Genomic DNA, 15,649 nt, shown 5'->3' on the forward strand with positions numbered 1-15,649 from the left:
TTTTGCTGGTCCTACAGTGCTCACTGCTACATCATTACTTTTTATTTTTTTGCTAGCCATGACACTCATCTTAATAGATTGGTTTAAAGACACTGTGCACTGCCAGACACTACATACATACATGTTAACATTGCTCTTTGGTAAACAGTCACCAGGAAGCACAGCCTACAAAGGACTTTGATCCTTGAACTTTTCTATGGCAATATATGATTTATCTGAAGAATTTCATGGCAGCAAGTGATTGAAGAATTGTAGCAGATGTATTTGTTTTAATTAACCCTAGCCGATCTATAGATGAGCACTGTAGCTGTACAGCATCTGGGAATTGATGCACCCCTACACAGTGCTTATGTGCTACATCTTCATTCTATTGAGACATATAGAAGGATCACAACACTTATATTCAATGATGCCCCATGTAGTCTTACCTCCAAATGCAAGCGTCCGATAGACAGGGCTGGGTGCCGAGTAAAACTGCAGCTGACAGATAATCCATATTATCCTGAACAGATACTCAGTGTAGGGTTGCAGATTATTCACAGTACATAAAGGTTCTGTTACTGCCTGTATCTCATGGACAACAGTTAAAAATAAATAGAGAGTAATACGTGTAAGTATTGGAAATCAATTGTCAAGGAAAATAATTCATATTGAAACATAGAAAGGGCAGAATCACACACAAGACAAACATCAATTAGTTAAATTAATAAAATATTGACAGATTTCACAAAGACTAAAATACTAATGGTCTATGGTATGAGTGCGGACAGCCTCCTTCTGCTATGTGTACATTGCATCAGGGGAGGAATTACCTACTGCACGCAATGGCGATCTCAGACTGGCCCACCATCCACACCATTATAAATGTTACTTTACCGATTCTCATTATGCATTTATCTGAAAAACTGAAGACTGTAATAAATGTTGTAGGTTTACAAATATTCACAAGTTTTACAAATTGCCACTAGTTTCTGTCAGGCCGTAGGCCTCTTGAGGACTACAAGAGCAGGGCACTAACCGGTATTAGCGAACTGAACTAGCAGGTGCGGAGTCTAACGTACCCCTGGTATTCGCCAGGGACCCCCGCAAGGAGGTTTGGACTTCGCTGCACAGGGTACGCAGGTCGCGGTCCTGCTAGCCAGTTGCCGGTGTAGTGTAGAAGGTTCAGACGGTCCGGGTCAAGCCAAATCGGGAATGCAAGGTAGCAGGGAGAATCCAAAGGGATGGTCAACAAGCTGAGGTTGTGGAGCAATATGGGTCACAGAATGAGGGATGGTCGACAAGCCAGGTCACAATGAAGAAGAAGGAACACTGGGAGCACACTCAGGGAGACTGGAGCAAGGAAAACCAGGAACACAAGGTATGAAACCTGTTACTCTGGCACCCTAATGGCGCCAGAGTCAGGTTTAAATAGAGGCAGAGCAGCAGCTGATTGGAGGACTCAGGGGGCGGCACGCTGTGGTAAAGTAGCGTCCCATTGCCTAGCAACAGGATGGAGGCAAGGCGCATGCGCCCGACAGGCAGCCTAACAGGAAGCCACCGTGGGTCTGTTGCTAAGCAACAGAGTGCTCGGCGGAAGTCGGGCGTCGATCCTCGTCTGACAGGGGATCAGCGGGGACGGCACCTGACAGTACCCCCTCCCTTCCTCCCTCTCAAAGAAGGATTGGTCCTCTCCAGGAAATTAGCAAGGAGGCGAGGAGCATGCAGATCGGCCTCCGGGACCCAGCATCTCTCCTCAGGACCATAGCCCTTCCAATGTACCAGATACTGGGGGTTGCGCCGAACAAAACGTTTCTTTAGATTTCTTTCTACTTCGAATTCATCACCCAGAGAGGTCTTGATGGGTGGAGGAGAGACAGGTTCCTTGAAGAATTCGTTGAGGACTAGAGGTTTCAGCAAGGAAATGTGGAAAGTGTTATGGATTTTGAGGGAAGAAGGTAATGAAAGCTTGTAAGAAACAGGATTAATGATTTGAGAAATAGCGAAAGGACCGATAAACCTGGGAGCCAATTTCATCGATGGAACTTGGAGTCGGAGGTTGCGTGTAGCCAGCCATACACGGTCTCCCACCCTCAAAACTGGAAGATTCCTCCTATGGCGGTCAGCAGCTCTCTTATGTCGTTGCACTGAAGTAGAAAGTGCTGTTTTAGTTTGGTTCCAGATTTGAGAAAAGTCATGGATGAGGGAGTCAGCAGCCGGCACATGAGAAAGTGGAGCCTCTAATAAGAGGGGAGGAGTGGGATGTCTCCCATAGACAACAAAGAAAGGTGAATGGCCTGAGGAGGAATGTAGGAGGTTGTTATGGGTGATTTCGGCCCAGTAAAGGAGGTCACTCCAGGAAGTCTGATGGTCAGAGGCAAAGCACCGCAAGAAACACTCCAGGTCCTGATTCACTCGCTCCGTTTGTCCATTCGTCTGAGGGTGGTAGCCAGAAGAGAATTTGAGCTTAACCCCTAATCCTGGTGCAGAAGGCTCTCCAGAACCTAGCGACAAATTGTACCCCCCGTTCGGAGATGATCTCCTGGGGACACCCATGGAGACGGAATATATTTTTTAAAAACAGGTCGGCGAGTTTAGGAGCTGAGGGAAGACCTTTACAAGGGATGAAGTGGGACATTTTGGAGAAGCGATCTACCACGACCCAGATGGTATTGTAGTCGTGACTCCGAGGGAGATCGGTGATGAAATCCATTGTGATGCTGATCCAGGGAGAGTCGGGAATGGGGAGAGGAAGGAGAAAACCAGGAGGACTTTGTCTAGGAGTCTTGTGGTGTGCACATATACAACATGCTGATACGAATTTACGAACGTCAGAACCCAGAGAATGCCACCAGTAGTATCTGGAAAGGAATTCCTTCATCCTCTTGTACCCGGCATGACCTGCAAACTTAGATTCGTGTGCCCAGCATAGTAATTTAGGGTGGAGGTGTGGTTCTACGAAGGGGCGTCCAGGAGGAGGAGAGACGAATGAGGAATTGGTAATAGCCACCACCTGAGTAGGATTCAGAATTGTTTTGTTGTCTGAGAAGGCTAAGGAATCCGTATTATCAAATGATCTAGATAGTGCATCAGCCTTGCAATTCTTGGAACCAAGACAAAAAGTGAGGATAAGTTGAAACCGGAGGAAAAAATTAGACCAGCGAGCCTGGCTAGGGTTGAAATATTGTGCCTCCTGGAGGTAGGTAAGGTTCTTGTGGTCTGTCATCACGGTTATGGGATGTAATGCCCCTTCGAGAAGGTAGCGCCATTCTTCTAGCCCCATTTTAATAGCCAAGAGCTCCTTGTCTCCGTTCCCATAATTTAATTCACCACCGGAAACTTTTTTAGAAAGGAATCCACAAGTCTCCAAAGTGCCGGAAGAAGATCTCTGGGACAAGGCAGCCCCAATTCTTACAGAAGAGGCGTCAACTTCAAGAAGAAAAGGTCTCCCCTGGTCTGGCTGTTTGAGGATGGGAGCCACAATAAATGCCTCCTTAAGAGTTTTGAAGGCCATTATTGCCTCAGTAGGCCATGGTTTGCAGCAGACACCTTTGCGGGTTAATGCCGTGATAGGACAGATGATGGAAGAAAATCCTTTAATGAACTGATGGTAATAGTTGGCAAACCCGATGAAGCATTGCATAGCTTTGAGATCAGCGGGAAGTGGCCAGTTGATAATGGCTTCTACCTTCTTGGGGTCCATTTGGAGACGAGTGCCAGAAACCAAGTAACCGAGGAAGGGAACTTGAGAACATTCAAAGAGGCATTTGTCCAGCTTACAATATAAAGAATGTTTCCTGAGACAGGAGAGGACCGTCTTTACATGAAGACGATGAGAGTATAGATCGGATGAAAATATTAGAATATCGTCCAGGTAGACAATCACGGATTGGTACAGAAGATCCCTGAAGATCTCGTTGACAAAATCTTGAAAAACGGCAGGAGCACTGCAGAGCCCAAAGGGCATAACTATGTACTCATAGTGCCCGTCGCGGGTGTTGAATGCCGTTTTCCACTCATCACCCCTTCAAATGCGTATTAAATTTTAAGCCCCTCTTAGATCCAATTTGGAGAAGATCTTAGCACCCCGAATGCGATCGAACAGTTCTGTAATAAGGAGAAGAGGGTAGCAGTTCTTGATGGTGATAGCATTCAATCGACGGTAATCTATGCAGGGTCTTAAGGAGCCATCTTTCTTCTTTCCGAAAAAGAATCCAGCCACAGCGGGAAAGGCGGACTTCCTGATGAATCCTCTTTGAAGATTGTCAGAGATATACAGTGACATAGCCTTCGTCTCAGGTAGGGAAAGTGGATAAACTCTACCTTTAGGAATGGTTTTGCCGGGCACAAGTTCGATGGGACAATCCCACCCACGATGTGGGGGAAGACTCTCAGCGGCAGTTTTGCTGAATACGTCAAGGAACTCCCAGTACGGTTCCGGAAGCTTGACCTGGGAGTCAAGAGAGAGAAAAGGTAGGCAGGTGGGAGTACCTTAGAGAGGCACCGGTTGAAACACGAAGTACCCCAGGAGGATACCTGGGCATGAAGCCAATCAAATTGTGGTGAATACGTCCTGAGGAAGGGTAAACCCAAGATGATAGAGTTAACGGACTGCAGAATAACCAGGAACATAATCCACTCATGGTGAAGAACCCCTACCTGCAACCGAACTGGACAGGTGATACAGGTGATGGAACCGTTGCTGACTCGGTTACCGTCAACTGCGGTAAGGACCAATGGCTGCGGCAATAGAGAAAAAGGTATGTGAATCTTGGACACCAGAGTGGCGGAGATGAAGTTCCCTGAGGATCCAGAATCCACGAAGGCGGAGCATTCCAGAGAGACATCCGTAGACTTGAGGGTGACTGGCATCAGGAAGTTGGTATCCTTAGCGGGGTAGGAAGTATGGAGACTGGATCCTAGGACAACCTTCCTTTCATTGCCTAGGAGGTGGAGTTTCCCGGCCTCTTTGGACAAGCTGCTAGTAGGTGACCGGATTCCCCGCAATACAGACAAAGGCGGTTCCTAATCCGACGCTTCCTTTCATCCCGAGACAAACGAGAGTGCCCAAGCTGCATAGGCTCCTCGGCTGGAGGGACTGGAGACTGAAAGCGAGGAGCCAAACGAACAGGGCGGTGGTCCTGGTTTCTTTCAGCAGAACGTTCCTGATGGCGGATGTCTACCTTAATGCTAAGAGATACCAGTTCGTCAAGTTTGGTAGGGAGATCTCGGGAGGCGAGGGCGTCCTTAATAGAATCCGACAAACCTTGCCAGTAAGTAGCTGTCAGAGCCACATCATTCCACCCCAGTTCAGAGGCAAAGGTACGGAATTGTACCGCGTATTGACCAGCCGAGAGGGAACCTTGACGAAGGGCCAGAAGACTAGAAGCGGCAGAAGACACTCGGCCGGGCTCGTCAAATACATTTCGAAAGTTCTCGATAAAGGTGGCAGAATTATAGAGGGATACATCATTTCGCTCCCAAAGCGGGGAGGCCCAGGCAAGGGCTTGTCCAGTGAGGAGGGAAATAATGTAGGCTACTTTAGCTCTTTCAGAAGAGAAATTCTCCGGTGCAAGTTCAAATTGGATGGAGCATTGGTTAAGAAATCCTCGACATCCCTTGGGATTACCGTCATACTTCTCAGGCGTGGGAATCTGTAGAGTTCTAGGTGAAGCGACATTCACACTAGGAGGGGAGGAAGGAGCCAGAGCAGCTGCCTGAGGAAGATTCAGGGAATCCAGATGGGAAATCACTCCTTGTATGCACTGCAGGAGTTGAGCCTGGTTAGATTCTTGCTGTTCCACTCACTGCCCTAAATGGAGGAGGAGATCTCGAGCAGAGGGTTCCCCAGAGCCGTCAGTCATGGCCAGAGTAAACTGTCAGGCCGTAGGCCTCTTGAGGACTACAAAAGCAGGGCACTAACCAGTATTAGCGCTACTAAACTAGCAGGTGTGGAGTCTAATGTACCCCTGGTATTCGCCAGGGACCCCCGCAAGGAGGTTTGGACTTCGCTGCACAGGGTACGCAGGTCGCGGTCCTGCTAGCCAGTTGCCGGTGTAGTGTAGAAGGGTCAGAGGGTCCGGGTCAAGCCAAATCGGGAATGCAAGGTAGCAGGGAGAATCCAGAGGGATGGTCATCAAGCCGAGTTACGGAGCAATATGGGTCACACAGAACGAGGGATGGTCAACAAGCCAGGTCACAACGAGGAAGTAGGAACACTGGGAGCACACTCAGGGAGACTGGAGCAAGGAGAACCAGGAACACAAGGTATGGAACCTGTTACTCTGGCACCCTAATGGCGCCAGAGTCAGGTTTAAATAGAGGCAGAGCAGCAGCTGATTGGAGGACTCAGGGGGCGGCACACTGTGGTAAACTAGCATCCTGTTGCCTAGCAATGGGACGGAGGCAGGGCGCATGCGCCGACAGGCAGTCTAACAGGAAGCCACAGCGGGTCTGTTGCTAAGCAACAGAGCGCTCAACGGAAGTCGGGCGTCCGTCCCCGTCTGACGAGATCAGCGGGGACGGCGCCTGACAGTTTCCATCAGATCCATAGGGCCATTTACGAAGAGCAAGACTTCCCCTGCACATTGAATTTATATATGTGCAATAGCACTTAGCCGCTTTAAGCACAGGCACAGTCCATCTGCTTATCTGTATGGCCTTATTTAGAGTAGGCTGCAAAATTGTAGCCCCATGTGTGTATTTTGAGTTGCATGTATCCTAAGATAGAAAAATACACTCTAAACATGTGGCCACATCATCTGGCCTTATATTGAGGCAAGTTTAGGACAACAGAATTTGTTTAATACAGTGCACTTACAGTCTCATGGTGTCTTCACATTTAGAGATTGTAAATCCCATTTATTTAAAAATAATCTTTATTGCTTATTAAAATATTGTACTTAAAATCAGCAAAATAACAAAAGAGAAAATAGTGAGTCAATGTGATATTTTACAATGCTGAGCATACCTTAAATTCCTTTATTAACTATTATATAATTCCCACTATGAATAACGAAGATTAAATGGTGACTTAACCTGACCCACTTGTGTGTTGGCAGAATTGGTTTTAGTGCTCTCTATACTATTTTGCAACACTAAATCAACAATGACCTCTAATTTTCATATTATTTATGAAAGTAGAAAGAGTTGCTGCAATCAGAGGAAATTGCTATTTACATCTAAGAAGATTATTCAATGTGAATGATGTTTTCCCACTGTTGTTTTATGCCAGTTAAGACAAGGATTAATTAACTTTAAGCTATTAATGATTTTGCTATTGCTGCTCTGGGTGTATCAATACTCTCCCTGTATAGAATACCTATCCATTCATTCACACTAATATACAATTATGAATTGCGATCTACCTTAGAAGGCTCCACTATATTTCAGGGCTAATCAGAGCTCTCTTCATCTCGATTACAGAATCTATTTAGATTGATTATCTTAGTGGGAATAAATCTATTTTATCAAATTTAGATTCAGTAAGCTAGGCAAACGCCAAAGCACGTTTCGCTCAGTTAGCTTCATTGCCTTGAAGATATTCAAATTTCACAAGTTAGAAGGCCCCAGACATGTCCATACTACAATCATCAATACACCATGATTCAAACTGTGGTTTCAAAATATGCGGTTGAGTTTGCATGTCGCGTTTGCTGTTCACCTTTCGCTCTTTACGTTAAAATGAGTGCTTTTAACTGTTTTTAAAATACACTATTTAGATAATATTTTTAATTAGTAATAAAGTATTTTTTTTTTCAAACTACTATGTTTGAAGTTTGTCATTCAAGGTTCGCTGTTTGTGTCCAAGAAATTTGTTAAGGGTCAAAATGCGGCTGGTTTGAGCATCACTAGTCAACAGCAGGGCCGGATTAAGGGAATGGAGGCCCCTGGGCTAAGGAGGCCCCCATTCCCCCGTGAGGGCCCCCCTCTTAGCCGCCTGCCGACCCCCACGTGAGCCCACCCCCCTGTTAGCAGCCCCCCCCAAGCGCTTACCTTCTCCTGTCACTGTTGTCCTTCTGTGGCGCCCTGTAAGCTCCTTACTGAGCAGATCTTGTGACACTCTCACGAGCTCTCCTCAGTATGGAGATTACTGAGCGCCACGGAAGAACAACAATGACAGAGCTCAGCAGCATTGATCAAGCCCCTCCCCCATCGATAGTGCTGCTGAGCTCTGTCAAGGGCCCCCTGGATGCCCGAGGCCCCTGGGCTGTAGCCCAGTTAGACCTCGGGTTAATCTGGCCCTGGTCAACAGTAAGGAATGGCAGTGACCCACCTAGATCCACCCACTGCCGCCTCAGCTTGGTGCAGTGCACATCTGTATGTAGTGCTACAGAATTAAACAGGAGGTCCACAAATAGACTTTGCTGATGCTACCTGCAGGGTGCTTGCGGTTCCTAAATCACCATTGATGTTTCCAAGCTGCCATTGCATGAGTACTGGTAATTTTGCTGCTGGCTGTTTTTTTGGTTGTTATTGGTTTACATAAATATTTAAATAGAGAGAGGAACAAATCTCACCTGGGCATTTTCCCATACACCTGGGATGTTCACATATTTGATCTGAACCATATATGTTGCTTCTGATATATTTGATGCATTCCACCTTAAGGTTACATTATGATATCCAATGGAGGACACAAAAGGAGGTGTCGGTTCAATGGTACAGTCTGAAAAAAGACATGTTTAGTAAAGTAGTCCACATTCATACCCATTTATTAATCAAACTTCCATGTTTAGCATTTCATCTCCCATTAACTACTATTTTTAGATGCTTTTGACTAAGGTTTTTGCCACATCTTTGCTTGCTATCTGTCATATTTGTGTACCTTAAATAGACAAAGAAGAAAAGTAGTTATTCCATTGTTGTGCCCATATCGATAAAACGAAAAAAAAATACATCTTTATTTTATTCTCGTTTAAAATCTATTACTGCAAAATAATACTTTGAAAATCAGCTAAATAATTAAAGATATATTAATAGAGAGAAAACGGTGAAAAAAGACACACTTGTATGGCCAGATATCATCTGTTTTTATCTCTCGGATTGTTATAGGCAGGGCCGGATTAAGGGAATGGAGGCCCCTGGGCTAAGGGGGCCTCCATTCCCCCGTGAGGGCCCTCCCCCCCGGTGATCCGAGCTGCCCGCCACCCCCCCCCCCCCCCTTCCCCGGCACTTACCTCCTTCCCCGGCGTGCTGTATGCTCTTTACTGAGGAGATCTCGTGAGAGTGAGACTCACGAGATCTCCTCAGTAAGAAGACTACAGCGACCGGGGAAGGACCGCAGTGAAAGTGCTCAGCAGCACTGATCGCACCGGGGATGCCCACGCCCCCGACCGATCAATACTGCTGCTGAGCACTTTCAAGGGCTTCCTGGATGCCATAGGCCCCTGGGCTGTAGCCCAGTTAGCCCTATGGTTAATCCGGCCCTGGTTATAGGTCTATGGTAAATTACTCTTTATAGGTTCATAATAACAATATATTTCTAATAGTTGGTTGGTTATGTTTTTACACTTAATTTAAAGGAAGTCAAATCACAATATTATGTAAAATATTTGTAATTTCATGACTGGCTAATCCAATCACCTTTGTTTCACTGGTTTTTAAAGTATTATTTCAAAGTAATAGATTTTAAAAAATAGATGATACATTTAAAATATTTTGTATAGATATGTTATGATAATAGGTATTCATAGAAATAAATCAGAATAAGAGGAAGATATAATTGAGCTAATCCTATAATATATATCCACTGTGGATTATTTATTTTTTTGGGTTATTATTGTTTACTTTTTGACCCTTCCAGGCATTGAAAGTATTGTGAGAGGATTATCATACCTAGATCAAAATAACGGAACAGTTCTCAGAAGTTTTAAAGGGCTAAAATTAAATGTTGAGCTCTGCAAGACTTACTTAGCACCATCATGAAAACTAGGTAAAATCTTTTAACAAAAACATTTGTATGCTTTCAACCCACAAAGGAAAAATTGAAAGATAACAAGATTAGAGTCTAGTTAACAACAGTCCAGAGTATTGATGTGGGGCCTCTGACAAACTGGGACAATTACGGTGTTAAATGCACCTACACATGAAATTAAGTTAACACATGAACTTGTTAAAGATCAAACTAAAGTAATTGGTTCATACATTTAAAAGAAATCTTGAATTTGTTTTTATCTTTTGTTTTGATACTCAACTCTATAGAAAAATATGTATTTTTGCCATTATATAGCAAATCTTTTAATTTTAGAAGGCTTTAGAATAATATTAGACTTTAGTGGATGCCTTCACCTGCATGAAAAATAATTTGCGGGACTTTATTTTAACCATACTAGTTATTATTATTATTATTATTAATATTTATTTATAAGGCGCTACAAGGCATCCGCAGCGCCGTACAGAGACAAACAAAATCACAATACAATGGGAGACAGCACAGTACAGTAAACACAGCAACTCAGTACGCTCAATGCACAGCTAGAGAGGGCGGGGAAGGGGGAGGGAGGATCCGAAAACGACGGGACCCAAGAAGGGGGGCGCGGAAGACAGGGAGACCCCCAGGGGGGAGGAGGGAGCGAAAGTGGACGTGGGGTGGAGAACCTTTGAGGAGGAGGGCTAAGTAGCTGGAGAGCAGAGTTAGAAGTGGTGGAAACAGGAGGAGAGATGGCCCTGCTCAGAGGAGCGTACAATCTAAGGGGAGGGGTGGACAGACAGAGAGACGCAGGGGAGAGAGGGAGAGTAGGGGGACAGAGGCAGAAGATAAGGTAGGAAGTTAAGTGGGAGACAGAAAGGCTTTAAGAAAAAGGTGGGTTTTTAGGGCCCGTTTGAAGCTGGACAGATTAGGGGAAGTTCTGATGGAGGGAGGGAGCTTGTTCCAGTGGAGGGGGGCAGCGCGGGCGAAGTCTTGGATACGCGCGTGGGAGGAGGTTATAAGGGGGGAAGAGAGGCGACGGTCAGAGGCAGAACGGAGAGGGCGGGATGGAGCATGAATAGAGAGGAGGGTGGAGATGTAGGGCGCAGTGGAGTTGGCGAGGGCCTTGTAGGTGAGTGTGAGGAGCTTAAAGAGGATTCTGAAGGGGAATGGGAGCCAGTGAAGGGCTAGGTAGAGGGGGGAGACAAAAGAGGAGCGGCGAGAGAGGAAAATAAGCCTAGCTGCAGCGTTAAGGACGGATCGAAGGGGATCGAGATGAGAGTGGGGGAGGCCAGTGAGGAGGAGGTTGCAGTAGTCCAGGCGGGAGATGATCAGAGAGTGGATAAGGCATTTGGTGGCATCATGGGAGAGGAAGGGCCGGATGCGAGCGATGTTGCGCAGCTGGAAGCGGCAGGATTTAGCAAGAGAGAGGATGTGGGGGCCAAAGGAGAGAGAGGAGTCGAGGATGACACCAAGGCAGCGAAGTTGGGGGACAGGGGAGATAGAGGTGTTGTCGACAGTGATGGAGAGGTCAGAAGGGGATGGGGTATGAGAGGGAGGAAAAACTATGAGCTCAGTTTTGGCAAGGTTAAGTTTGAGGAATCGAGAGGACATCCAGGAGGAGATGGCAGAGAGGCAGGCGGACACCCTAGAGAGGAGGGAGGGAGAGAGATCAGGAGAGGAGAGGTATAGTTGAGTGTCATCAGCGTAAAGGTGGTAGCTGAAGCCGAAGGAGCTGATGAGTTCACCCAGGGAGGAGGTGTATAGAGAGAAGAGTAAGGGTCCCAGAACAGAGCCCTGAGGGACCCCGACTGGAAGGGTGGATGGGGGGGAGAGAGACCCAGAGGTGGTGACAGAGAAGGAACGGTGAGTAAGGTAAGAGGTGAACCAGGACAGGACTGGGCCGGAGAGGCCGAAAGACTGGAGGGTGTGAAGGAGGAGGGGGTGGTCAACGGTGTCAAAGGCTGCAGAGAGGTCAAGGAGGATGAGAAGGGAGAAGTGGCCCCTGGCTTTTGCAGAGAGGAGGTCATTGGTGACTTTAGCCAGGGCAGTTTCAGTGGAGTGGAGGGGGCGGAAACCAGACTGGAGAGGATCAAGGAGGGAGTATTCAGAAAGGTAGGAGGTGAGACGGCTGCAGACGAGCCTCTCAAGAATTTTGGAGGCAAAAGGGAGAAGAGATATGGGGCGATAGTTCGAGAGAGAAGTGGGGTCGAGATTAGGTTTCTTAAGAATGGGGGATACGAGAGCATGTTTGAAGGAGGAGGGGAAGATGCCAGTGGAGAGGGAGAGATTAAAGAGGTGAGCGAGGTGGGAGCAGGTGGTGGGGGAAAGGGAGCGAAGAAGGTGGGAGGGGATGGGATCCAGGGGGCAGGTAGTGGGGGGGGAGGATAAAATGAGAGAGTGAACTTCCTCGCCGGTGGTGGGACGGAAGGAGTGGAGGGGAAGGTGGTTGGGGGGGAGGACAGAAGAGTGGGAGGGGTGGAAGAGAGAGTGGAGGAGGAGATTTCAAGTCGGATGGCCTCGATTTTAGAGGAAAAGAAGGAGGCGAAATCAGAGGCAGTCAGGGAGGAGGGGGTGGGGGGAGGGGAGGGGGCCAGGAGAGTGCTGAAGGTGGCAAAGAGGCGGCGGGGGTTAGAGGACTGGGAAGAGATGAGGGATTTAAAGAAAGATTGTTTAGCGAGTGAGAGGGCAGAGCTGTAGGATGAAAGGATGAATTTAAAGTGGAGGAAGTCAGCCAGGGAGTGGGATTTTCTCCAGTGACGTTCGGCGGAACGGGAGCATTTTTGGAGGAAGCGGGTAAATTTGGAGTGCCAGGGTTGGGGTTTGGAGCAGCGGGGGTGGACGGAGTGGGCAGGGGCGACCGCGTCCAGAGCGGAGGTGAGGGTGTGATTGTAGAGGGAGACCGCTTGGTTGGGGCAGGCCTGGGAGGAAAGGGGAGAAAGGAGGGTATCGAGAGAGGAGGACAGAGAGGCAGGGTCAAGAGCATCGAGGTTGCGTATGGACAGAGTAGGTTTGGGCAGGGGGGGGAGCAGGAGAAGAGGAGAGAGAGAAGGAGAGGAGATGGTGGTCGGATAGAGGAAAGGGAGAGATGGAGAAGTCGGAGAGATTACATAGGTAGGAGAAGACAAGATCAAGGGAGTGACCAAGGCAGTGGGTAGAGGAGGAGGTCCATTGGGTGAGACCAAGGGAGGAAGAGAGGGTGAGCAGTTTGCTGGAAGCAGGGTAGGTGGGGTTGTCGATGGGGATATTAAAGTCACCGAGAATGATCGAAGGGAGATCGGAGGAGAGGTAGTGAGGAAGCCAGCTAGCAAAGTTGTCAAGGAAGAGGGAGGTGGGGCCAGGGGGGCGGTAGATGACAGTGACGCGGAGATGGATGGGGTAGAAGAGGCGGATGGAGTGAGCTTCAAAAGAGGAGAAGGAGAGGGAGGGTTCAGGGGGAATGACACGAAAAGTACAGGTGGAGGAGAGGAGGAGGCCAACTCCACCGCCAGGGCGGGCACCAGGCCTGGCGGAGTGGGCGAAGGAGAGGCCACCATAGGAGAGGGCAGTGGGGGAAGTAGTATCAGAATCGGAGAGCCAGGTTTCAGTAACGGCAAGAAGGTTAAAGGAGTTGGATAGAAAGAGGTCGTGGATAGCAGTCAGCTTGTTGCGGACGGATCTGGCATTCCAGAGGGCACAGAAGAAAGGGGGAGAGGAGAGGGGGGAAGTGGGGATGAGGTTAGCAAGATGAGCAGCGCACGGGGGATGGTGGGGAGGAACGGGAGAGGTAGGGCGAGGGGAGAGTATGGGTATGGAGTGAGAGCGGGGAGGCATAGTAGGGAGAGAGAGTAACAGAACAGTGAGATAGTGGGGACAGTGAAAAACAGGTAAGAACAAAGGCAGGAAGACAATGAAAAGGTGGAAGATAATAACGAATTAGGGCGTGGAGGGCATGGAACAACAGTACAGTGAGATAATAAGGACAATGAAGACAGGTAAGAATGATAGCAGAACAGTAAGATAATAAGGACAGTGGATAACAGGTAAGAATAAGCAGGGAGACAATAGCAAGATGGAGGACAATAACCAATTAGGGCGTGGAAGGCAAAGAATAATAGAAGGAGAGGTAATAAGGACAATGGAAATAGGCAAGAATAATAACAGGTAAAACTAGTTGCTGGTAAATATAAAATCAGGAAAAACAAGATAAAGGCATATAAATAGTAGAATAATAACAGGTAAAAAGTAGAAACTTGTAAATGTACAATCAGGAAAAACAAAATAATGGCATATAAAATAATGTTTTATATGCAGATGATGCAGTTAAGCCAGGGATTCAGCAGGAGAAGGGTTAACTGACAAGCCGGGTCGGTACACAGTAGATCAGTTGCTGCAGATAAACCAGGGATTCAGCAGGAGAAGGGTTAATAGACAAGCCGGGTCGGTACACAGTAGATCAGTTGGTGCAGATAAGCCAGGGATTCAGCAGGAGAAGGGTTAATTGACAAGCCGGGTCGGTACACAGTAGATCAGTTCATGCAGATAAGCCAGGGATTCAGCAGGAGAAGGGTTAATTGACAAGCCGGGTCGGTACACAGTAGATCAGTTGGTGCAGATAAGCCAGGGATTCAGCAGAAGAAGGGTTAACTGACAAGCCGGGTCGGTACACAGTAGATCAGTTGATGCAGATAAGCCAGGGATTCAGCAGGAGAAGGGCCAACCGACAAGCCGGGCCGGCACACAGCAGATCAGTTGGTGCAGATAAGCCAGGGATTCAGCAGGAGAAGGGCCAATTGACAAGCCGGGTCGGTACACAGTAGATCAGCCGATGTAGATAAGCCAGGGATTCAGCCGGAGAAGGGTTAACTGACAAGCCGGGTCGGTACACAATAGATCAGTTGGTGCAGATAAGCCAGGGATTCAGCAGGAGAAGGGTTAATTGACAAGCCGGGTCGGGACAAAGTAGATCAGTTGATACAGGTAAGCCAGGGACTCAGCAGGAAAAGGGCCAATCGACAAGCCGGGTCGGCACACAGCAGATCAGTCGATGCAGACAAGCCAGGGACTCAGCAGGAGAAGGGCCAACCGAAAAGCTGGGTAGGCACACAGTAGATCAGTTGATGCAGATAAGCCAGGGATTCAGCAGGAGAAGGGTTAACTGACAAGCCGGGTCGGTATACAGTAGATCAGTTGGTGCAGATAAGCCAGGGATTCAGCAGGAGAAGGGCCAACCGACAAGCCGGGCCGGTACACAGTAGATCAGCCGATACAGACAAGCCAGGGACTCAGCAGGAGAAGGGCCAATTGATAAGCCGGGTCGGTACACAGTAGATCAGTTGATGTAGATAAGCCAGGGATTCAGCAGGAGAAGGGTTAACTGATAAGCCGGGTCGGTACACAATAGATCAGTTGGTGCAGATAAGCCAGGGATTCAGCAGGAGAAGGGCCAACTGACAAGCCGGGCCGGCACACAGCAGATCAGTTGATACAGACAAGCCAGGGACTCAGCAGGAGAAGGGCCAACCGACAAGCCGGGTCGGTACACAGTAGATCAGTTGATGCAGATAAGCCAGGGATTCGGCAGGAGAAGGGTTAATTGGCAAGCCGGGTCGGTACACAGTAGATCAGTTGATGCAGATAAACCAGAGATTCAGCAGAAGGGCCAACTGACAAGCCGGGTCGGTACACAGTAGGTCAGTTGATGCAGATAAGCCAGGGATAGATGGTATGGCCTTGTCTTTGGAGTGATGATGACACTCCTTTGTACCCCCACAATAATTT

At 47.8% G+C, this 15,649-nt stretch overlaps 1 protein-coding gene across 1 annotated transcript in view; it reads right to left on the reverse strand.

The window, feature by feature from the left end:
* The window catches only part of ROS1 (ROS proto-oncogene 1, receptor tyrosine kinase), a 245,980-nt gene that overhangs the window by 226,122 nt on the left and 4,209 nt on the right, over nucleotides 1-15,649 (reverse strand). Inside the window, exons 3-4 of the mRNA XM_075200923.1 lie at nucleotides 8,499-8,647; nucleotides 429-564 (exon numbers count right to left, since the gene is read on the reverse strand). Coding sequence (XP_075057024.1) covers nucleotides 429-564; nucleotides 8,499-8,647 — 285 coding nt within the window. The remainder of the gene's footprint in view (nucleotides 1-428; nucleotides 565-8,498; nucleotides 8,648-15,649) is intronic.

This window comes from Mixophyes fleayi, chromosome 3, assembly GCF_038048845.1.
Source record: "Mixophyes fleayi isolate aMixFle1 chromosome 3, aMixFle1.hap1, whole genome shotgun sequence".
In the NCBI taxonomy this organism is placed as follows: domain Eukaryota; kingdom Metazoa; phylum Chordata; class Amphibia; order Anura; family Limnodynastidae; genus Mixophyes; species Mixophyes fleayi.